This window comes from Ammospiza caudacuta, chromosome 3 (assembly GCF_027887145.1).
Source record: "Ammospiza caudacuta isolate bAmmCau1 chromosome 3, bAmmCau1.pri, whole genome shotgun sequence".
NCBI lineage: Eukaryota > Metazoa > Chordata > Aves > Passeriformes > Passerellidae > Ammospiza > Ammospiza caudacuta.
The window spans coordinates 44,099,571-44,123,595 of NC_080595.1; the positions used below are offsets into that span (position 1 = coordinate 44,099,571).

The 24,025-nt window shown below is 41.4% G+C and overlaps 1 protein-coding gene across 3 annotated transcripts in view; it reads left to right on the forward strand.

Moving 5' to 3' along the window:
• Positions 1-228: 228 nt before the first annotated feature.
• SMOC2 (SPARC related modular calcium binding 2) overlaps positions 229-24,025 on the forward strand; it is a 137,177-nt gene continuing 113,380 nt past the window's right edge. For all 3 annotated transcript variants that reach the window (XM_058801730.1, XM_058801731.1, XM_058801732.1), the window contains exon 1: positions 229-458. In XM_058801730.1, the coding sequence (XP_058657713.1) occupies positions 384-458 (75 nt within the window). In that variant the 5' untranslated portion in view covers positions 229-383. The remainder of the gene's footprint in view (positions 459-24,025) is intronic.

Consider the following 24,025-nt stretch of genomic DNA (forward strand, 5'->3'; position numbering starts at 1 on the left):
AGGGTTAGCCAGCAGCTCGCCCGAGGCGGAGGCAGGCGCGGCGCCCCGGGGGAGGCGGCGGCGTCCGGCAGATTCCCCCGGCAGTGGGAGGGCTCCGGGAGAGGAGAGGCTGGGGGAGCATCTCCCAGCCGGGCTGACTCCCGAGGAGCGAGGGAGGGACACAGAGAGAGGGGGAAAGTGCCGCCTCTCAGCTTTACAGGCGTCCCCAAATTTTAAGGGCTGGGGTGGGGAAAAAGAAAAGTGAGGACCTGATCTGGGACCTCCCAGCCGGAGCGGTTGAAAAGGAGCCAAAGCAGGCGTCGGTGGGGAGCGACATCCCAAGGAGAGTCCCCGTCCTGCGCCGCCCGCAGCCGCTGCGTGCCCGCCGCCGCCGCCGCCTCAGGATGTGGGTGCCGCTGCTGCTGCTGCTGCCGGAGCTGCTCCCCGCCGTGCCGGCACAGAAGCTCTCCGCCCTCACGGTAAGGCCACCCCGCCGCCGGGCGCCCTCGGGGCCGGTCCCGGGAGCACCTGAGCGGGCGATGCGGCTCCGGGGCGGCGAGAGGCGCCCGCGGCTCCTGGGCCGAGCGCTGCGCCCTGACCCGGCCGGGCGGGAGCGAGCCCCGGCCAGGCTGGAGCCCCGGCCAGGCTGGAGCCCCGGCCAGGCTGGAGCCCCGGCCAGGCGGGAGCCCCGGACAGGCGGGAGCCCCGGCCAGGCTGGAGCCCCGGACAGGCGGGAGCGAGCCCCGGACAGGCAGGAGCCCCGGACAGGCGGGAGCCCCGGCCAGGCTGGAGCCCCGGCCAGGCGGGAGCCCCGGCCAGGCTGGAGCCCCGGACAGGCGGGAGCGAGCCCCGGACAGGCAGGATCCCCGGACAGGCGGGAGCCCCGGCCGGCGGGCGCCCCGGCCAGGCTGGAGCCCCGGCCAGGCTGGAGCCCCGGCCAGGCGGGAGCCCCGGACAGGCGGGAGCGAGCCCCGGACAGGCAGGATCCCCGGACAGGCGGGAGCCCCGGCCGGCGGGCGCTCCGCCGCGGCTCGCCCCGGGAGCAGCCGGCACCGCCGCCCGCCGAGCGCCTCCGGGAAGAGCGCGGCCCGCGGCTGCGAAGCGCAGGTTTACTGCGGGTCCCCGCAGAGCTTCGGTCCGGCGTTAATGTCCGTGTTAATGCTTTTATTTGCCCGAAGAGGAATAATGCTGCGGTGAGGTCCGCTTTTGGACCGACTCGGGCTGACCGATTTTACTTCATTTTAATTAGAAAGCAACATGAAACAAGCCTTTCTGGCTGTTCCAGGCTCCATGGTGCTATACATGGAACTCCGCGTAGAGATGGGTGAGCCAATTCATTAGGCTTACTAAATAAGCCATAACCACTATTCTAGCCAAGACCTGAGGTTTGCAGCTAATAGCTCAGTTCAGTCTTCTTGTAGAGCTTGCAGTGTTTGCAAAGCTATAATTAATGCAATCTGTAGAAATAAAAACATTTTCCTTAAATGTGTTTTTAAACAAGTGCTTGAGTAAACATAACGGGCAGCAAATACCTCTTTCAAGCTGTTTTTAAGTGTTTTGGTGAAGGCTATGCGCTTAGAGTTTATTATTGTAAAGTTACAGGCAGCTGCAAAGTGAAATAGACCCTATTTTGTTTAAGTCCTTCAGAAAATTTCTGTAAAATCCCATGAGGGGTTTTTTTTTTTGTTTGTTTGGTTTTCTTTGTTATTTTTTTTTTTTTTTTTTTATTCTTTCACCCTTTATTAAGTAAGGTGCTATAGGGACAGCTCAAGGTGAAATGGCTGTGGGAGATGGCTGAGCTGTTCATACCTGAAATTCTTCAGGAAAAGTTTTGCCTTGTTGACTAAATATTTGGGTTTTTTGTTTTTTGGTTTTTTTCCTCTTAAATGATTTGTAGATTAGAAGCTGCTAGTTGAAAACCCTAAAGGACTGAGTTTGCTCCATGAATTTTATTGTCTATGGTATTTTATAGTGTGGGACCAACAAAGTCAAGTGATTCTCATATTTTACTTTTTAAGACCCTCATTTGAAGACCCTTTACACTGTCAGGTGGTATATACTATTCTAATAAACAGATTAACATTACAATTTACTTTCAAGTTCATTTTAACAAATGTATAAACATAATTTGCAAGATAGGACATGTAATATTTTTTTTTCTGTACATAAAGAGAGTTCTAAATATTAGTGTAGAAGTAAACTGGAAATGCTACCAAACCTTAGTTTATCCAAATGTAAAGTAAGAGTGATTGTGACAGTTGCAATACCTTCAGATGATACATAACCCAAATGATGTTAAAGTGATTTAAAATATGGATATAAATCACTGCAGAATATACTTTTCATTCAGTGAGGGGTTGTCTGCATCACAAAAGGGACGAAAAATCTGGCCAAGGGCACTTTGGCAAACTCTTAACAAATTAAATGCCAGAGACTCATGCAAATGTATTAGACTTCGCTGTAATCTGAGTGATGTTAAAAATCCCTCTGTTCCTTCCTTCACCAATTCAAAGTGTGCGGTACTCATTTCTGTACCTTAGAGTAGTCTGCATCTTTATGAACCATGAGCAGAAAAGTCAATTCTGGTGAAATGCCCACCCCTGCCTCTGCTACCAAAAAGGTAGCGGTTTTGAAGACATCAAGATTTCAGACTGAAATGAACTTGAACATTTTGGTAGATGTAGCTAGCCTTGTTAGTAAAGGACTGCAGGTAGTGAGCTCATGTTAGTTTTTCCGCTGCCTGTGCTCTTCTTATGGAAAGGGCTCACCCATACAAATACTAGACTACATTGGAAATCCTTCCCTAAAGCAAGTAAGGGACAGGCAGACACCCATAGGAGCGAAATAACACACGCACGCACTAATGCACATATACTTTCTACATCTTCCCACAAGGCTGAACTTTGAGTGAGGCAGGTTTATTTCTACTATTTCTGTACTTTAAATGACAGTAAAAACCCAGTGCTATTACGGCAACAAATACCACACCGCTTAATCATTCTTAACTCCTGCAGTCATTTTGCTTGTAGCTCACAGACTATATAACCCCTTTCCACATGTACCTTTCTCAAATATCCAAGGATAGTATCTGCATAATTACAAGGAACAACAAACCAAAGCTGTGTAGAAAAACCAAGAAAATCTATGGCATTTTTTTCACCTGCTGTGCCACTGTGTGGCGACTGAGAAAAGCCATTCTTTTCTACACATCATATGCGGATTTTATATTTATTTGTGGCTTGAAGAGTAACAGATAAAGGCTGAAATTTTCATAAACAACCAGAGGTCATGGGAACAGGGCGTGTTTCAATGCTGATCTGAGTTTTATCAAAACGATGGGATGATCATGGAGAGGGAATGCCCATCCCTGATCACAATACTGTCAGAGGTATACTCATCTTGCCAGGTGGTGACAATATCAGGAACAGTCTACTGCAGTTGTAAATCTGACATAAGATGAACCTTGGCAGAGACAAGACAATAAAATTATAGTTCCCTCTAGCAAAAGCCACTGTACCATTTTCTGAAAGGTAACACATGGGTAGGAGGTTTTTTCCTTGCCTGAGCTTTAAGCAACAAACTGGGTGATGGCATGGCAGGGAGGGAGGATATCAACATCTGTCTTTAAGATTTTCATCCATATAAACAGATCTCTGGCCTGTTTTAACTTTATGTCCTCACTAGCTCAAGGAATGGCTCAAGTACTATGTTCAGAAAAGACTTTCAGTAGTTTACAGACCTGTTTCCCCATTTAATTAGGAATAATATTTTTGCATTTCATTTGGGCAGCAATACCCACAAGAACCACCCATGTCTGTAGTCCAGGTGAATGTGTGATTTTCATATGTTGGAAGCTTTGCAATAGTCCAATAGCAATAAATCACAGAGTTTTCACACAAATAATATCTCCTAGAGATTTCTGATTGTTTTAAGAGCCTTATGTGACTGCAGGTTAGCAAGGAGTGATGAGCATAGGCTTCCTACTACATAACAGCTATTAGGATGATTTCTGGCAGGCAGAATAGTCAGCAGGTAGGTGAAATGTTCCAGTTTGTTTAGAGTCTGGTCCCTTGGACCTCATGGTTATATCCAAAGTGAATGTGAGTGTTGTAATCTGTCCCTCTCTGCCCAAACTGTGGACCCAGACAGAATTTACTTGACTGCCTAACTATGTGCCAGGATAGAGAAGGGTTGATGAGAGATGGGCTGATGCATACCTGAATCTTTATTGGGAAGCCATGATGTACACCAGGGTCTAAGAGTTTCAGAATTTCTATGTCCTCACTGAGTTAGAGATAGTCCAAAGTTACTTTGAGTTTGTACCAGTCTTGGCTTCTTGTCACCAGGATTACTCTTTGCTAAGGTTTCTCCTGGACTCTGGTCTCCTGAGTAGGACCATATTGCAATAATAGATAAAGTGAGGTGAAATGCAATATTCCAATTATTAATTGCTAACTGAGCCTCAGGGATGCATGCAGGAGGATAATGTTCTTTATTGTTGTATTTACTGTTATTTCAAATGAACAAATATTGGCAACAGAACAATGGCTTTCATTAAGGAAAGGTAGGCTGAGAGCTGTCTCATAAGAACCCATGAGATCTGGAAGGACTGTAGCCAGTTTGGCTGCTCTTGTTCTTTTCTCCCCTTGTGTCAAATACTAATGTAAAACATTCTTACATTCCACAAAATATCTTAAATAGCCTTGCCCTTTTACCTTGTTAATAGAAAACCAGGTAGCATGGGGTAATTTTTGTAACACACTGTTGGAATGATTTTGCAATGCTGCATTTTTGTTCTGCTCTGTGAGATGTACCCATTCTTTCTGGATGTGTGAAACTGAGGAGATCTGAGCCTTGCTGTCTTCTTCTTTTAGGGAAATTAGGCATATCTTGAGGATATAGGTACTTTTGTTTTGAAACACCGTGCTTTGAAGAAAGCTCATTTTGTTCCTCAAATAAGTAAGTTTATGATCGCTGCACTTACTAACGCACTTTGTCATTGTTTATACTGCATTTTTGAAACCATCAACTTCGCTTTTATCTCAGTTGCAGTGTTGTGTGTGTGGATGTACTTCTACAAACAATAGGATACAAGTGTTTCTTATTTTAAAATCTTGATGACTTGCAACATACCACAAACTATTTATACTTTCAAAGCCTTGCTGCACCATGTGCTTTTCTTAATACAATTGATAGATCTTACAAAGGAAGAAAGTTTGCTTGAAATTACTTCTTGAAATGAACACCTCTGCCTGGTAATAGTTTCTTTCATCAGCAGCTGAATATTTTGGGGAACAATTGTTTTCTTTTTCTCCCTTGGCACATGCTTTGTGAATATTCAATAGCATTTAGTGTGCTGGATAGCTTCCACAACACTGACCAATATAAGATGGACCGCTAAGGTAGTTCAGTAAAGGGAAGCTAAACACAATCAAAGCTTTCCAAGTTAAGGACCCATTTGGATGGCGCCTGCAAACCAAAACATTTGGAAAAGTTACTCTAATTGTGACTGAAAAACCAAGACCATAAATAAAATTGTAAGTGGCTCCAGATCCTAACAACATTGTTACTGCAAATGGGCATTGGTACAACCAAGGGTACATCAGCTCTGAAAATAAAACACTTCCAACAACGCTTTCTTGCAATAAACTCTCAAGACACTTCTTGTTAAAGAAACAACACCAAAAACTGTGGGAGTTGATATTGAAAATGTCAGCAAACTTTTCGTCAGGGGTCAGAAGTAATTTTTGTGCACACAGCCAACATAAACTTCACCTTATAATGTGTCAGACATTAATGAAGATGGTCGGTTGACTGCATGCCCGTGGGATTTTTAAAACTAGAATTGAAGACTAGAAATTAATGTGAGTGGGGAGGGAAGAGCAGGACCGAGCAAACAAAAAGAAGTAGATCATGCAAATTGTGTCCGCTTTTGGTGCTGTCATTGGCCCCCTGTTGCCTCCTGAATATCTCGAGGAACAGCTGTATTTCTTGACAGTGGGCAAACTTCAAGGTTTAGTTCATTCTGAAAAGCCTCCAAAGGTTTAGCTGCTATCCAAAACCTATCTGAACCCTGTTGGTCTGGAAACCAGGCTACAGATCTTTTCAAGATTTGGCTTGCTCTGGACTTTGCTCATATTTCCATTTCTTCAGCCAGACCAGCCTCACCACAGGCGCAGCCATTTTCATGGTATTTTGGTGCTTCATTTCCTGTCAGGCCTGAGACTAGGAAGTGCAGAGGCGCCTGAAAATTAAAAACTGAGTAAGAAAAAGTTGGAATCAAAGACCTATTTTTGAACAGCAATGAAGGTCCGAGTTTGGTTCAGGAGTGACGTTTTTTATCTGAATAAATTCAAACATTCTTGGGCAATTTGTGGAGTGAAAGGAAGTTACGTCTTGCAAAGCTCTCAGGGATTTCCAAAAATTTTGTGCTTTCTTTAGAATCAAAACCTAAATGCATCCTAATTTTCTGTTTGATTCAGTATTGTGATCTGAGGTAGATTTTTAAAGAGTTGACTTTGTAGATTAATGATGAAGGCCATTTCACAATTAAAATTTGTGGTCCTTTCTTCCAAATTAATATAGTCAAAGTAGTTTTTGACTGGGTCAATACTGCATCCTCTGCCCCTCTACTGTCTTCTACAGCAAAATTCTGGTGATGCCAGTCATTTGATCCCAATGGCCCTGTGTATTTTCACAGGATATGCTTCTCTTGACATTTCTTTATCCGCTTCTGGTTATTATTTGCTAATTACTTCCTTAATATTGTCTACAGTGGTAGTGCAACAGTGCAACACTGGAGGCAAACCTGGAAAGAGAAAATACTTCAGAAAAAATTTGCAATATGCTAATCTCACATGTAATAATTTATGCCAAAAGAAAAGGAGTGCTAGTGAGATGTAACACAATATTGCCCATAAGCAAATAAACTAAGCAGAGAAGAGAAGGTATAGCATAAATAACTGCATTTTTTTCCTGCAGTTTTTCAGTCTTGGCCTAACTTCCCATGTACATAGGGAATTGGTCTGAATTACAGCCATTGCTGTAGTGCAGTGGTGTGCATGGGATACAAGGACACAAACTTTGGTTATGGGGAAGTGAAAGCTACCTAGAAGAATATGGACTAGTTTTTAGATTGGTGTGATAACACTTAGTATCAGAGGGTTGCTTAATATGACTTTACCAAATTATCAGTGGTCCTCAAGCAGCAAAGCTAATGTAGTGTCACATCTTACCACAGAACTCATCAAGTCAGTCTCCCAAATGGAAGCTTCAGCTGATCCTTGCAGAATAAATCATTTTGATGAGTTAGTAACTGCCCTTCAGTGAATTTTTTCCCCTCTCAAATTTATTACCTTTTAAAAATGACCACTAAGTGTTTCATCAGCTGTTGAAAATCCAGGCTAATAGAGAATGCAACCTAGAATTCTGGTCGGGACAGAAAGAGAGAACATTTCCTGAAGAGAATCCTTTCCAGCTCTCTCCCTGGCTTGCACAGTGGCTTGCTAGAAAACTTGCTTGAGCATGTTTACGTCATACCTATCCAAAACCTAGCTTTTTCCCCTTCATTTACTTTAGGCTGCTTGTTGTGTCATCTTTTGAGTCACTGAGTAAAGATAATTTTTTTCTTTTGTGTTGCCTTAAATTTGTTTTGAGGATGTAATAATATACTTTCTTGCCTTTTAGGTGTTCACTTTTTGAACTGTATACAAATTAGCTGTCATACATGTGCTATAAATCTTTGAATCTTTCCTAGAGCACCTAAGGAGTACTTACATGCAAAAAAAGAAAAATGTCTTTACTTTGGAATGCTCGTTAAGTCATGGCTTCATGCTGTATTTTGCAGATTTTTTGAAAAAATTGCTGCCATGAAGTGCTCACAGTCTTTTTCCTTGGCCTACCTTTATCATGCAATTACTAATATTCTGGCCATTTTTCAGAATTAAAACAGGGTATTATCAGTGAGTCAATGGTGTAAAAGCTCAGGAGAGATTTGTACATTTTTTGAAATGCAAGTAGCAAGAGATAAAGAATAATTTTATTGGTATTCAGGATGGACTCACTATGATCCATGTAGCAAGCTGCAATACAGAGAAAACCTGCAGATTGCACATGACCCCTGGATGTCAGGGTGGGAAGGCAATGCCTCAGTTCCATTATTTTTTCTTGCTCTTATCTGGACTAAAGTGGAGGAATGGTTGAGTTTAGTCTGAGTAAAATCTGCCATTGAGTCTCATTACTACTTTGGAGGATGGGGAGAGGAGTGGGTGACATTTTAGTAGACATGCAAATGATTTCAACCATATTTTAACTGCAACATGTCTACTTGTACAGAAATGCTGTTAAATCAGACCATGTGTCTGGAAGTGTTGCAGAATACAAAATGTGTGAGCTGGGGACCTAAAACATGTAATCTAGAGAATTGCGAATTGCTTCCCAATTTTTTTTTTTTTTATTATTATTTTGCTAGTTGCTGCTCTTCTTAGTGGCATTTTCCTGCAAATGATAGAATCTAGGGTGTGGGGCTGCTGTTCTGAGAATACAATGTAGAAGTATGGCATTGACAGCATGTCAGAAAGATGGGGATACTAAAATGTGAGAATGTCTTCTCAGTGAGGCTGATACATGCATGCCATGCTGGTTTCAGTGTACTTGTCTTTATCCTAATTTTCTCATCCAAGCATACTGTGTTCCTCTTTGGGACTGTGAACCTAATGGTGTTAAAATTAAAAGGAGATTCTCTATTAGAAGCAGGAGGACACGTTGAACACAGCTTACCAATGGTCTCTGATTCAGTTGTCTTAGTTGTCCTTGTCTGTACAGGTGAAGAATTATTTATTGCATTTAATTACAGTGTTTTAATCAGTTCTCATTCACTGTAGCCTCCATATCCATGCCACTTAGTGCAGACAAAGGGGTGTTAGTGAAACTGACCCTGGCTCTGTAAAGTTATATTTGTTAATGGTATGGTCACTGTGCATCACCTTTTTTTACCTATAGTGCTGTATAACACTGCTCGAGTCAAGGGAGCAGTTGTCACATGGGCTGATGGGTCTTCTAGAGTGAAAAATCACTGTAACATATGTCACTTTTTAAAGTAAAAGTTTCTATCAAAGACATGAAATCAAGTGAGTGAAACCTGGTCCTGAAATAAGTATGCTATGATGTACTTGAGGGTAGGACAGACTGTAAAGGTACCTTTGTCCCCACAAGAGGGTGCAGAAATGAAAAAGATTGTCAACATAGAAACTAAATCAGGCTTCACGTTTGAGTACCATAGGTTTATTTGTTCAGTGAATTGTCTCTGGTGTGTTGGATGGCTTATTTTTGGAAGAGGGCCATCAGAGATTTAAGTGACGCAGAATAAAAAGCAGAGACAGGAGGGTCCGTACAGGTATTTCTCCATTTCTCCCCCTGTCCATTCCGTTGCAAATGCAGAGCAGAGGCAACGCTTGTGCAGCGTCCTCAGGGGAGGGGAGGTCACCTCTCCTCTCCCATGGCACTGCAGGCATCCACCACGGGAGGGAGAGCAAGAACAGCGCGGGCTGCCCTGTCCCTCTCTTCTGGCAAGGGCCGGAAGAAAGGAGGGCAAGCCCTGGATTCCTGCCCAGCTGTCCAGGGGGGAGGAGGGGAGCAGCTGGGGGCCTTGATTTTTCAGTACTTGCCACTCTGTTGCACATCAGATGGGAACTTACATGGGATCTCAAGTGGAAAAAAGTCTTGACACAAACTATCAAAAGGTAGAAAGGAGTTCTGCAAAAACAAAGTGTCTTTAATGACATGGTGTGGCTTGACATTAATTAATTAACATGAATTAGCATTCGTGAGAGCTCAGAGCAGGCTGATGAGAACAAGAGGGAATATATGGCCTAACATATGAGATGCTCTTGGCCATGAGACACGAGGAGGGGTTCAGTCTGCAGAAAGTGTAGGGCATAATAATTTCATTGCATGCTGTTTCTTTTTGCAGCATTTATTACATAAATTCTGGTGAGCAAGACCAAACGAAGTGGATAACTTATTTTTTAGACTGTATTTAACGGGATTGTATTTCAGACCATCTCCTCCTGGGGCAGCAGTTTCCAAGCATGCCAAATTTTTGATAGATTTCAGCCTAAGTGGATTTAGTTGCAAATCTGAACTTTAAACAGGAGGTTTTATCTTTCCATCATGTTTTCTCCTTGAAAGGTTCCATAAATTACATTTCTGAAAGAAAGGGAAAGTTTTTTTGAAAGAAGTGTTCATTTGGTAAATTGCTCTTCTGTTTAAGCTTCCCTTTTTCAGGTGCTGAATGACTCCCAGAGCAAAAATTCTGTCAATGCTTGACAATGGACTTCCATTAATTTGCAAAAAATTACAAGGCAATATTCATGCATGGATAATTGATTTCACTCTGAAGGGAAAATGGCAAAAAGCTCAAGTGTTTACTTGTCTGTAACTAGTGCAGCAATTTTCTCCACTGCAAAATGAGTATCAAGTACTTCTCTTACGAAGTGTCAGTGTTTATGTTCATTAGCTGCAAGACCAGGAGATGTCTACAGCAATGAGATAGTCAGGTTTTTTCCTGCTATATGACAAAGCCAGATCTGACACCAAGACTAAATGGCTGATAGAGATTAATTTTTTCCTCTCTGTGGCTGGTGACAGACCCACTAAATCTCAGTAGACACAGCGCTGCTGGTTTGGTAGAGGGACTGGTGAGATAACCACAGGTTCACAATTTATGTAGTATTGAGGTGGAAGCAAAGAAGAGAGCTACTGCAATGCTGCTGCTAGGGGTGAGCCCAAAGGACCTGGAAACTGGCATCTTTTGGGACTCATAGTTGTGACTGGGCTCTCTCTGGCTGCTGTAGATTTTTCTCCAGTATTCTCCTTCCCCGTCCAGTTGATCTTTCCTTAGTTCATCTTCAGTGTTTACGTGCCTTTTCTGTGTATAGACTGTAAGCTATTTGTGTTTGTACAATGTTTTGGGCAAAAGAGGCTCATGCCTGGTTGGCTTTCTTTGTCTGCCACAGTTTTCGAGTTCAGTAATAAATCTTGAATGACACCTTCTTGCAGGTGAGACTGAACACAAGTAACAAAGGATATACAAATAGTAGAGTTCCTCTGGCAGTTCTGGCCAAAATCTGGTTCTTTACACCCTCTGCCAATTGTCCGAGCTGGTTATTTTGTGTAGACTTTCTTATAACTACACGTGTGTATACACACATGTACACACACACACACAGACACACAAATATATATGTTTGATCCTACTCTGCCTTTTGTCAGGAATTGGAGCAAGCAATTCACCATTACAGGAAGTGATCAGCAAAATTGTCTATTCTCTGCTCTTGTCATGCTGTTGGCCAAAGTGTTCTGCACAGTGCAGAGAGCCAAGTGTCATCTGCTTGGTATTTCCTGGCTTGTGAGAGCTTAGTGTTTCAACCTTATCATTGCCCTAAAGCTGGGGTTCTCAGCCTGTGGTATGTGTTTCCTTTCATGGTGCAAAACTCTTTCTCCCCAAAAGAAAAAGAGCACTGCATCAATGCTGCCTGGTCTTTCCTACAAAGAATAATGTGAATTTTTGGATGCCTCTTCCTATTTTTGCGTGCAGGTCAGATGGAGCTTGAAGCTTCTCTACCCGCTGCCCTTCCCTACCTTTCAAAGGAGAGAAGGAGATGGGTTTGGATGAAAGATGCTTCTGTCCTGTGAGTGCAGACCAAAGAGCTGAGAGCTGTTCTTGCTGCTGTGTTACAGCCTCTGAGTGTACTCTCTCTTTCCATAGCAGCAGCACCAAGAATCCTGTGGAGAACCTGGTCCAAAGGCTCTCTTGACAAACTCAGAGAGATATCAGGCATTATCAAGAACTGCTTCCTGTAGGCCTTTTGTGGCTTCTGCATGTTGTATCCATCAGCTGCAATAAATTCCCTAGATTGCCATTTTCTACCTTAAGATGAGCCATGTCAGCCATATATGTATATGCAGGGGTACACTATATACATTCCCCTGCAAACCTTCCTTTTGTTTTTCAGCAATGATTGGAAAACCCCCATAAAAGCTTAAAGTTCCCTTGAGGTTAATAACCGGAATGTCAGATATTTTTCCCATTAAGTTTATGTAATTTGATCTGACTGCTTTGATCTGATATTTTTTGTTTGTGTGTTTTGGTCTAAGGGAATGATGCATAGGAGTCTAGTGTTAGTTTTCATTTGACAAGATTTCTAAGTTGTTAGGTTTTGACTGTGTTGGAAGTGCTACAGGGCAGCTGTGTTTGTTAGTTGATGAATTTGTGTAATCTAAAGACTGAAAAGAACAAAAAGAATACCATCTCCCTTCAAATCTCAGGTCACTTCAGGAACTGCCTCAGGCAATAGCAGCTAAAATTTTATTTCAGCAGTTCTCATTATTATCATTCTAAATAATGACAGAATAGAGCATTTACTGTCTGCATTGCTTATTATGACAGGAGAAATCAAAAGGTCGCACAGTATCCTTCCTTGTTATGAAAGTAAATTATTTCTCTAAAACTGCTATCCTGAGTCTTCTCAACACACCTTGGGGGTGAGAAAACTCCCAAGTGAGATTCATTTTACAGCCATGTCAGGAAATCTCACTCATTTAATAGAAGTAAGAAGCAACCAGAAGTCTCCAATGAAATTAGGAGGTTACAAATAGGACTAATCACATGTAAAAACTCACTATTTCCAGCTGACAGCAATTAAAGCAGTGTCAGAGATGCAATGAAATTCCCTTCAGGGATCTTCATAAAATTGAGACAAACATTAGAAAGAGTGTGCGTGATGGATGAGAAAGTTTGAAAAAAAAATGACAAGTCTATCAAAGCTGAAGGGGGTCACAGTTCATACTCTCCAGCTCTTTTGTGGTATGCAGGATGTCTCTCAGGAAGAGCCCTGCAGCTATCTGCTGTCAGCAAGAGCAAAGCAGGTGTGCACGTGTGCCTGAACTATATACTTTCTCATACCTCGTGCTTCTTACTTGAATAAAGGTCAACATCTTTTAAAACTTTGTGATTATTTTTTTACTGTTTCTGTTTTTGCTAGAAAACTCTTCAGTGGAGTGAGATTTAGAAGCTGTTGTCAAGGTATAATTGGAGCTGATTACCTAATTTCCTTTCATTTGTTGTGACTGTGAAATAGCCTGATAGCTGTGTGTGTCAATATACACACATTCCGTGTCCTGTATTGATTCAGAAGTTGTGTGATGTGTGCCAGGTGTCTGCAAGGCAGTTCAGATGGCAAAGTAGCATGCGTGAGGGGAAGTGAGATGGTTTGCCCTGCCAGTACACTCTTCTAAAAGATGAGAAATGATTCTGCCACACTATGCTTCAGTCCTTCCTGTTAAATAGAGGTGTCACAAGTGCATCTTCTGTCCTGCTCTCTGGAATATCAGTTAGCTTCTGTACATCCCAGTGTTACTTGGAGAGCAGAAATGCCTGAAGCAGGCACTCAGCTGAATGAATCTCTGGTTGTGGCCTGTGTGTTGTGGGTGCAGGAGCTGCAGGTTGAGCTGTACATGGGTCCCAGAGGAGGGATTGCATAATAGCAATTCTGATATTCCACAGTATTTATAATGGGTGTGTCCAGCCTTCTCCATAACATCCTGTTGAGTCCAGTGGGAGTTTGAGCAAGACAGAATTGGACATCTGTTTGCCCTCTTGAATCTGGAACAAGGGAAACTATGGGTCTCCCCCATAAGGGCAGGAGTGTGCAGAGGAGCTTGGAGATAACTGAAGTGCCTGAAACTGTTACTGTCAGTGTGTATGTTTGGATACGAAGCCTGAGAGGTGTGATAAAATCTTTTTTTCCTGTGTGTATCTGCGTGGTGGTACTGTTCATAACAGAAACACATTGGCAGCTTTTTGTACATACAGGTAGAATTTGATCACAAGGATACCACTGGGCATATAGAGTATAAAATACCTCTCCATGCTCTTTATTACTACCACATGGTGTTTACTTTCTTCAATCAACCCTGTTGTCATATTTGTCCTTCTTACGTGTTGTTGACAAATGCATGTGACTATAGAACCTAAAGGTCCACTGAAATAGCCACTAATTAATGAAATAAAACTTGTTAAAATCCTATCATGCCCTTTTCAGGGAAAATATAGCTGACTCTCTTGCTATGAATTTGATAAATCCCATATTCACCAAAACTGTGAGACTACCATTTTTTTTCCCCTGTTAATATGATAGTTTTAGTCTTTGTGGCAAAGGCACACCAAGACACAGCCGTTCTTAAACAACATGCTCAATGAAGGCTCCAAAGACTCTTCTGGGAGACAGAGATTGGCTGATAGATACCTGAGCATGGTGGAAGCACTGGCTCAATTGAAATAAAAGTGAAGAGAACCTGGAAGGGACAGCAGTTAAAGTCAACAGAATGGGGTGCTGTGCTCATGCCAAAAATGTGTGAAGAAAAAAGCTCGAGTCTCAGCATTTTTTATGTTTCTTTTTTTCCCTTCAAAATCAGTATGCTTGTTTCAAAATCAAATGGGTTACAAATAAAATGGGCTATAAATAACATGCACACATTTTTGTAAAAAAAAAGCAACCTGTAAGACTATCTCCAAATGATTCGTATTACCTCAGTGACATTGACTTTCTGTGCATACAACTCTGTTCAGTTTGACCTGATGTTGCGTACATGTGTGCTTCATCAACACAATCATTAAGAAAAGCTCATGAAGCTGGGAGTGCTAAAATACCTGTTACTCATTCTGACTGCATTATGTGGGCAAGCCCATTCAGTGTGCATTGGTTTCACAATGCACTCTTTTTCAAAGCTCATGCCTCTCAATCAGTCCTGCTGTCCCCCATGGCCTGGAATCCTGCCTGAGCTTGATGGCAGTGTGTCAGGTGAGGTTCCTGCCGCTTACCTGCTGCTTCCTTCGTTGACAACGTCCTGTGTTGTCCAGAAGTGCTTGCACATTGTGTTAAAACTCCTGCAGATTGCCTATGAAATCATGGAATAAGGGAGTTTGTGTTTTCAACAGGCAGCCTCTGTCTTAGCAACTGTGTGAAACAAGTCAGTGCTGTTATTTCAGTTAATATGGCCAGGACTCCCTCATGTCTATTAACCTGAAGCTGTGAATGATGCTATGAAAAGAAGGGCTGGTCTTTCAGTGTTCAGGTTGCTTGCATTGTTGTGGTAGCACGTTGATCAAGATTTCAAGCTTTTTCTAGCCCAGAGATCTCTGCTGCTTGCTGTTTTGCTGGCTTAAATAGCTGTTGACTAATATCTGCTGTCTCTCAGATAGACCTTTTTCTTCAGTGCATTTTTCATGTCAAAGGTGCACACCATTGAGATATTGCTATTTCATTTTCCATATTGAATTCGGATCTGTGCCATGGGAATCCATTTAACTGTTATGGTGTTGTTCAAATAAACTGAACTTGAATTGAGCACTTGGCAGATTTGGCCTGATGGACTGTGAATCCATATGTTACCTTTCTTCTGCTCATCACCTAATAAAATGCATACCCAGTACTCTGTTACCCTAGGGATAATTTATCAGCCACACTCAGCTTCATTATGGACACTTCCCTTATCCTGTGGAGAGTGGCTGATCTGTCTAGTGAAGTGCAGACCCACTCTGTGTAGTAGGTTGTTTAGGAATTTGTTTGGGGACCCTTTCCTCTTCAAAAATATGTATTAGGGATTGCTAGGTAATCTTGATATTCTGGCAAAAGCCAGATTGGTGACAGCATAATGCCCCTCAGAGACACAGGAGACAAGCAGGTTAAAAAAATTTTTGGCAAATATTTCTGCTTTATTCCTGGGTGACTGGCAGGTCACATCTGTGTTTCTGATTGATGGCTGAGTACAAGAACAACCTCACATGTGAGGCACAGTTTCAGTTGCCCTCTTGTTACTACTTATTTACCATCACCTCTATAGTTTCTCAGGAGCCAGTGGAAACTGAGTTGGTGGAAAGGATGGCTTCCTCATCTACTCAGAGACCATTTGTTAAAGGCTGAAAATCGTATCAGCTGTTGCATGGGCTGAAAAATAGAGAGTGACGAGTCACACCTATCCAAAGATAGGTACACATATTTTTGAAGGATCAAAAAAGAAAAGCACAAAAGAAGAATGTGTCAATATCATATACAGGATAGCCATCTAGCTCCAGGCAACCTAGGGTAAGTGCTTTCCTCTTGCCCCAGTCATGTTCATGCATGTACTGACTTCTTTTTTTGGTCTTTTTGTTTGCTTTTAACTGACTTCCTTAATTTGTAGATAGATGGCTTTTCATTATCTGAAATGTTAAAAAAAAAACTATTACCAATAACAAAACATGTGAAATCTGTCGTAGCTAATCTGATTAGGTGAATGGCTGAATGTTTTCTCTCATGATAAGAACTATGTAATCAAAAATACAAATGATTAAAAATTATGTTAACATAAAGAGAGAACAAGAAATTTGGGTTTTTTAAAGTAAGTTTTTTTAAAGGCAATTTGCCTATGCAATGTTGCATTTTTAGAGAAAACTCTTCTTAACAAACAGCTCTTCTGTTTGAAAGATTTCTGTAAAATTGGTGGATTTTATTGAAATTCTGTGTTTAAAATGCTAATATTTTAAGGAGATGGAGGAGTACTCTTGTGGTATTCCAGAGATGCATAGTAATGCAAAAGAGGTTGGTTTCCAAAGAGAGCTGTCAGAAGACAAAAATGCAGGAAATCTAGCAATTTTTAAGTAGAACAATTTTAATTGGAAGGAACTTCAAGTAGCTGCAGTATTTGATGCACAGTGTAACATGGGTGAAACTACAGGCTGCTGTAATTACAGTTTTCTATCAGTAACAGGATATCTGCTGAACAGGAATTACTACAGTTTTAAAAGTTTCATGAACTGATTCTGCTTCTGTGAATATTTCCTAATCTGAAAGGTATTCTGCAAAATTAGCAAATTCTGCAGGTTCTCTGACTTAGCTTCTTGATAGCAATCACACTGTCTTATGGTAATATTGAATATAATATAGAAATTGAAGATAATTGGAGATAATTGAAATTGATAGATAATTGAAGATAATATAGAAAGAGACTGTTGTCTTTTTTTTTGCAAATTTCTTGAGAAGTTCTTCTACCATTTTTAATATGTGAATATCCATTTCTGATGAAAGATTTGATGTATACCATAGATGTGGCTCATTTAAAAATCAGCTTATTGAGCCCTATATGCAGAAAAACCATGTCTTTAATACAGAATAACTGAAATGTACAAGGATTTTGCAGATTTTGTAGAATATTATCCAGCCTTGAAATATCTTACAAAATCAGGCTCTGTTCTTGAAACACTTGTAGGCATAGTAAATAATGGTTAATTGTCATGCCATGCAGGAAAATCTTGTAGGTACATCTGAATTATGGGAAAAATTGACATTTGTATTTTAAATCATTATTAACAAGAGACTGAAATAAGACAGGTCAAGCTGTTGGTTGTTACTTTTGCTAAATTTGTTTCTGACCGCACATATCAAAATGTTCACAGACAGCTGCAGATTTGTCCCTGCAGAAAGAGAAGAAAAAAAAATCCTTATGTAACTATTACCAAAGCCAAACACTTATAAAGTTAAACTGCTTATTTTATTATCACAGTTTGTTTTTCTGTTTCATACTCACACTCTTCTTTGCATGGCAGATGTGATCATCTGTAGAAGAATAAAGGTGTGATTTGGAAGATGTCTCCAAAGATCTGTTTTTGAAAATCCCAAGCTGTTTAATTAATGTATTTTGAAAAGTATCTTTGGTGTTATATAGAAAATTGCTTTATTTCATTGTGCAAGTTCCTTTACATGTATATCACTTCCATGTTCTTCGTGTCAGAGTGACCTTACCCATATCAAAATCTTTAGTGTCCAAATAGTCCAGCTGTTTTCTCCAATTACCCTAATTACCCAGTGTCAAAACATCCCATCAACCCAGTCTAAACACACTTGAGTCCAACAAATTAGCACATGTAAGGCTTTTTTCTCATATTATTCAATTAAAAATGAATTTCCCTTCCTCAGTCCAAAGAAAATCATTACACAATCGTCTCAGGGGACCAATTCCTTTTTTACTTGAACCACTACAACTGCCTCTTAATATGGTAAAAAATGTAATGTAAAAGGCAAGAAGTCTGCATTTAGAGTGTCAGGTGCTGTGAGGACCAGGGAGTGGGAACAGTGGGGGCTCCCTGTGGCAGGCAGAGCCTGTCCCAGCCCCACCAGGAGCAGGCAGCCATGGGGCCCTGGGGCAGCCCCAGCCCCTGGCATCCACTGCCTCCCCAGGTATGGGCTGCTCTGCAAGGGAGAGGTCACTTACAGTTTGGGATATAGGCATGGATGAGCAGAGCCCATGGTGCAGGGGGAATGGGGCAGGAGCAGTGGATCAGGCAGAGGCCAAGCAGGAAGGTCTTAGCTGGAAAGCAAGTCCCCTGGGTGGGGACAAGTCTCAGCTGGGTTGTCACCTCCCCAGCACGGCATGGGAGCCCCTCTGCAGGGACACCAGGGAAGAGGGGCTGCCAGTGGGCTCTGCTGTCTCTCCATTAATCCTGAGCTCAGACAGCCAAACCTTTATGAAGGGCATCATCCCAGGACTCATACGTGGCAGCAACAATCTCAATAATCTGTAAAATAATTCTTCTGATGAAAAATTCTAACAGCCAGGTTTTTGATCTGGGCAAGGTGACACAAACCAACTTAAGGCAAGCATGGGCCAAGCTATTTCTAGTTTTACAAGACAAAACTGAATTGGTTGATGTCTGCATAAGCACCCCAGTAAACTGCCTCTGCATTCTAATTGATGTTGAGTTACACTGTACTTTTTATAATACAGATTTTATAGCTTTAATTGCTATGAAATACACAGGCAGCAGAGACAATTAACTTATGATTTGATCACATATACTGTGCTGAAGTTGCTTTGCTTTGTGAGTGAAGACTTTTCCCTTGGAGAAGGAGAATTAAAAGAAGCTAGCACAGTACAAAATAGAAGGGTCTCATCATCCCCTAAGCCATCAAAATACTGAACAGAGAATCTGCAGAAAACTGTAGAAAGATACAACCCTCTGTGTAGTGGGCTGACTCAGACAGGCTGTGGAAATAATGTGTATGCTGCAGTCTTACATCTAATCACCCAGTGTGCCTAAGGAACATTAGGTTTTGTAGGTTCCCACATTATATTCACTATTGTTTTGCAAGACAGCAATAACCAGACTCCTGACAGCTCATGTTCATGTATCTGACAGGACAGCAGCCTGTAGGTAAAGTTTCCCCATCCACAATCTCCTCAGGTGTGAGTAGCAAGCTATTACAGGAAATGAATAACACTTTCCACATTGCTTTCCCTGCTTTCTGCACCATATAAACCAAGAAGAGCAAGTAAACCTTGTGGAAGCACGGGTAGGCTGCCAGAGGCAGAAGCAGCAGAGGGACGTGTCCGTGTCTGTGTGCACATCTGTGTGCCCAAGTGAAGGAAGCACAGGAAGGACAGGTGCTTTATGACTCTTTTCCCACTGCAGCCAAGTATTGATCTCCTGGTAGTAGGAGACCACATAGCTCAGTGTGGCTGTGTTACCATGGCACAGTGCCCATGCTGCTGTGGCTTTCAGAGTTGTGCAACAGGGAGTAAACATACCTACCTCCATCAAGACGAATGTGGCAGTACTGTTCCTCAGCAGGAACTGAGGAACTGCACTGGGGGTACTTCAGGGGTGCCAGAGATTACCATAGTTGTAATTGTCACATACATCTCTCACTGTTTTCAAATTCCAAAAGACTAAACTGAGTAAGCATGTTGCAGGTAACTAACAGACATGTGGCTTGCCTTCAGGTATTCACACCAGAAGTGCCCTAGTGAAATCAGTTTCTATTATATTGCAAGGTCTGGTCAGAAATAGTTCTAGACCACAAGAACTGATCGCATGTTGATGAAAGATCAAATTTCATGCCTTGTGTTTGCAGTTATGAAATGAAAGGTACTTGCCAGCATCAGCTTTCCTGAGACAACAAGAAAACTCGGACATTTTCTCCTCCCAGAAGAAAGAAAAAAAGGAGAAAAATATCCATTTCTCATTTCTTCCTGCAAGAGAAATATTTTTGCTTTCACATTCTTACTTTACCATATCAGGATTTTTTCCCAGGAGAAATGTTTATACTGAAAGCACTTGCAAAGTAATTTATGTTACTGTTATATCTGGTCATAAGGTTGAACACTAAAACCAAGCTAATTTATGGGATTTGGAGCTGATTTTCCATTTGTAGTTAATATTTTTATCAACCTGAATAAGTTTAATAATAGGAAGAATTTTAGAATCTTAGAGTTGTCCTGGAAGTTCTCATTGCTAACTGATTGTTTTTGCTACATTAGGCTTGTCTGACCTCTTTGGATGTTTTCAGGATAGCTCATGAAATTATTAAAGTTCTACAGGAACTACTAACAAAGAGTTTATGTGGGGTAAAAATTTTATGATTAAGTCCTATCTGCCTTCACAATAAATGTATTAACCTTGAATGATCCATCTAGTTCCTCACTGAGATTTTCTTTAAGTAGTGGGGATTTTGTCACATCATCGCAATAGCCTTGCTTTTTTAACATAATGTAGTTAGAAATAGACTTTTTCACCGATACGAACTTATGGGTAGCACATCAAATGGATTATATGTATTTAATAGGGAAAGGAGAAATAAAACCTGTTTTCCATTTGCATCAGTTGTGTGTCAGGGAGATCTGCTGTAGTTCTCCGTTTAGCTAGCTCCTTCCCTGGCGTTTCTGCAGCTGGTGGTGTTGGGAAGTGTGACATATTCATCTGGTAAGGGTCTGAGTGAGCTGTTGGTGGAGCTGAGGTGTAGGGAAGGGGCAGGACTGTCAGTGCTCGTTTCCCTAAGTGCTCTGTGGGGTATTTATTGGCTCTCGGTGGTTTTCACAGTGCTGCTTCGGCTGACGGAACAGACTGGGATTTCTCAGGAGGGCTTTCAATGGATTGCTTCCCTGTGACTGGCAGCTCAGCTCTGCTGAGGAGACAGCTTCTTGTGGTGCCAACAACAGGGCATGGTGCTTGCTACCTCGATAATCAAGGCAGTATTTGGTGTGTTCTGGTTCGAACTAAGTGTTTGTTCTAGAAACAAAATCTGGTGGAGAGACGATCCCTAGTGAAAGTTGTACTCTAGATGATTTTAAAATATTTGTTTTTCTAGTGGGAAAGGAGCTGTGCCCTCCCTCTGTCCACCAGAGCTGAACGCAGCCTGTGTGTAGCAGATCTGAATTGGAGTAGTTTTTCCTGTTCCTTCTGTACTTTTGATACCTTCTTTTCTATAATTTTTGAAACAGTTTAATTACTCAGCAAAAGGTACCACCCTATGGGAGGGAATTCCAAGGATCAAAAAAAAAAAAGTTTTTATACTGCAGGGAGCTTTGAAAATATAGATTAATAATTTGGGAAATAAACTCTTCTTATGATGTCAGCCAATGTCTTTCAGTCCTTTTATTATGCAGCCATCTCCATCAGGAGAATGTCCATTTTCATGAGTTCAGTCCCATTTTTTTGTGGTTGTTTCTGTACAAATATTGAGTAGATCTTTGGGCAATGACATCTCAGAGGGGCAAGCATCCTTTGCAGAACCCATGCAGTCACCTCCATGCCCTGCCCAGTTCATATCTGATGTAGTCAGGGCAAAGATGTCTGGGACTGAGCGAGGTAAGACTCTCAAGTGTGAGGTTGTGAACTATGAAACTCTTAGAAGTGCTTTTTTGGGGTGGTTTATGTACCTCTCTGTGGCAGTGGTGGTTTCAAGGATTCTGCTAAACTGTATTTGTTGATCTTTTTTAACCTGCTGGAGGGAACTGTTGTAATCCTACTTGTGGTGCGTGGAGGAGAAATAAATTCATTGGAAAGAAGAATTGAGAAACATCCCATCTTTCCAGGCACTTCTAAACTTAGTGAACTGAGTGCTTCTGTCAAGCTGTTTTGGCCTAGCAGAAAACTGGAGCTCTGTGGCAGAAAAAAATGAGAATTTATGCAGAGGAAATCAAAATTCTTCAACCTTGCATTTTTGGTTTGAATAATCTGAGGATAACGCTCTGCTGCCCATGTAGTCCTCCCTTAGAGAGAACAATGTCCTGGAAGAGAGGATTTGTTAGCCAGGTTGTTGTGTTACTCAATTTGAGGAATCACCAATAAAGTCTTATATGGTGGTGAACTCTTACATGAACTGAACTTTAGGGTGTATTTAATGCCAGCTTGCATGTTATAACTTAGCCTTGGTGCTCAGAGCTCTGTGGTTGCTTTCAGGAAACAGGATTTTCCTGCACTAGCACTGTGTGTGATTCATTCCACAAGTTCATGGTTGGGAGAACTAAATGTCACCCCGAATTCTGAGGGTGGTGGGAAGGGGAGGATGTGAAGAATGTTGAAAATATGTTCTCTAAACCACATAAAAGAAACAATGAAAAAATAAAGAGTTACATCTCAAGCCTTTATATCCCATGTGTATGTTACTGTGAGTTCACTCAAAATTGCTGTCAACACAGTGGCAATATTCTTCGATTAAGCTACTACTGTGTATTTAAGTCTTTGTTGCATATGGTGGCATCCTGCATCAGTGAATTTGCAGCTCATATTCCAAAAGGGAACTCTGGGGAATTCTGCTGAATACCAGCCCCGACACATGGTCAAGCCCTCTTTTTATTTTGCTCTTGTAAGAAAAGCTATTGGGTATGTGCATTAGATAACAAAAGGAATTTTTTTTCTTGTTATAGCAGTGAATCCTTATTCAAATGGAAGTCATTGCACGGCTGCAGCTTGGAAGATTTTGACCTGTAGTATTTGCAGATGGGAGCACAGTGATGGATTACTGACATCTGCTATTTGTTTTGTCTTCTGTGAGATGCTGCTGTGTTTAGTGATGATAAACAGCATTTCTCAGTGATTCTGGATTTGCCCATATTATTCAGGTAGTAGTCAAACTATTCAGTTATAAGGATGAAACTAAAATAGTTAAACAGACTAGGAGATCCTGCATGGAATAGGGAATTTCACCATAGGAAAAAATGATAGTATTCTAAGGGGTCAGCAGAAGAAACTTGCACCTTTGAAGGGAAAAGATAGATAACACTTCCCAGTATGTGCTCACTTCAAGATCAGGAGAATAAACCCTACCAAAGGTTGTATTACAAATGGGTCCTTGCAAGAGTTCATCAGCCTCTTTGGTTTTCTTGTCTCTTAATAAAAGAGGAGATTGACATCCAGCTGGCTCCTGAAATGTTGAAGATCTTACCTATTTGAGAAGAAAAGCACTATAGTTAGCAACACTTTACTGACTCCTGTAAACTGGATTGAGTTCACTAGTTCGGAGAAACTAAAGATTGTAACCATGGAATTTTTCTATTAACAGAATCTAAAAGAGATAAAGCACAGGATAAAGTAGTAAATTGTTTCTTAGTCTGCTAGGAAAATTCCTGAAGCTGAGCATTTTCACCACAAAGCCTATTACCTGCACTAAAATATATTAACTGAAATGCTGCAATATAGATAAAGAAATTTTCATTTTCCCTTTGTAGGTTTACAGTTAATAAAAATTCCAGGTGCTGCCTGGATCTTAGAAGTAGCAAATTACAAAATAAAGGAAAAGAAGATTTTTACGACAAGCTTTTAGAAGTTCAGCCAAACATAGATGGGGATGCCTTTATCTGCAGAATTTACAGTCCAGGGAAGGTTTAAATCTCATAGGAAAATGATGCATAACACATTGTGTTCAGGTCTGGTTTTCTGCAGGTACACTGTGTGTTGCTAGTACTTTTCTCTGTGGAATGTAACAAGTGACTATTACATTGATTGGGTCAAAAACCCTTGAACGCTGACCTCACCTGGAAGCTTTCAGGTCCTGGTCTCATAAGGAAATATCCTTGTGTTACCAGTGCTGAAAAAGGGGTGTTTGTTTAACTTTTGTTTGTCCCAGTTATATGTCCCATCAATCTACTGATCAATCTAGTTAATGACTTACCCTTTAGGGATTCAAATGAGTTTAAAACATAAACTGTAAATCTCTCTATCTGTGATCTG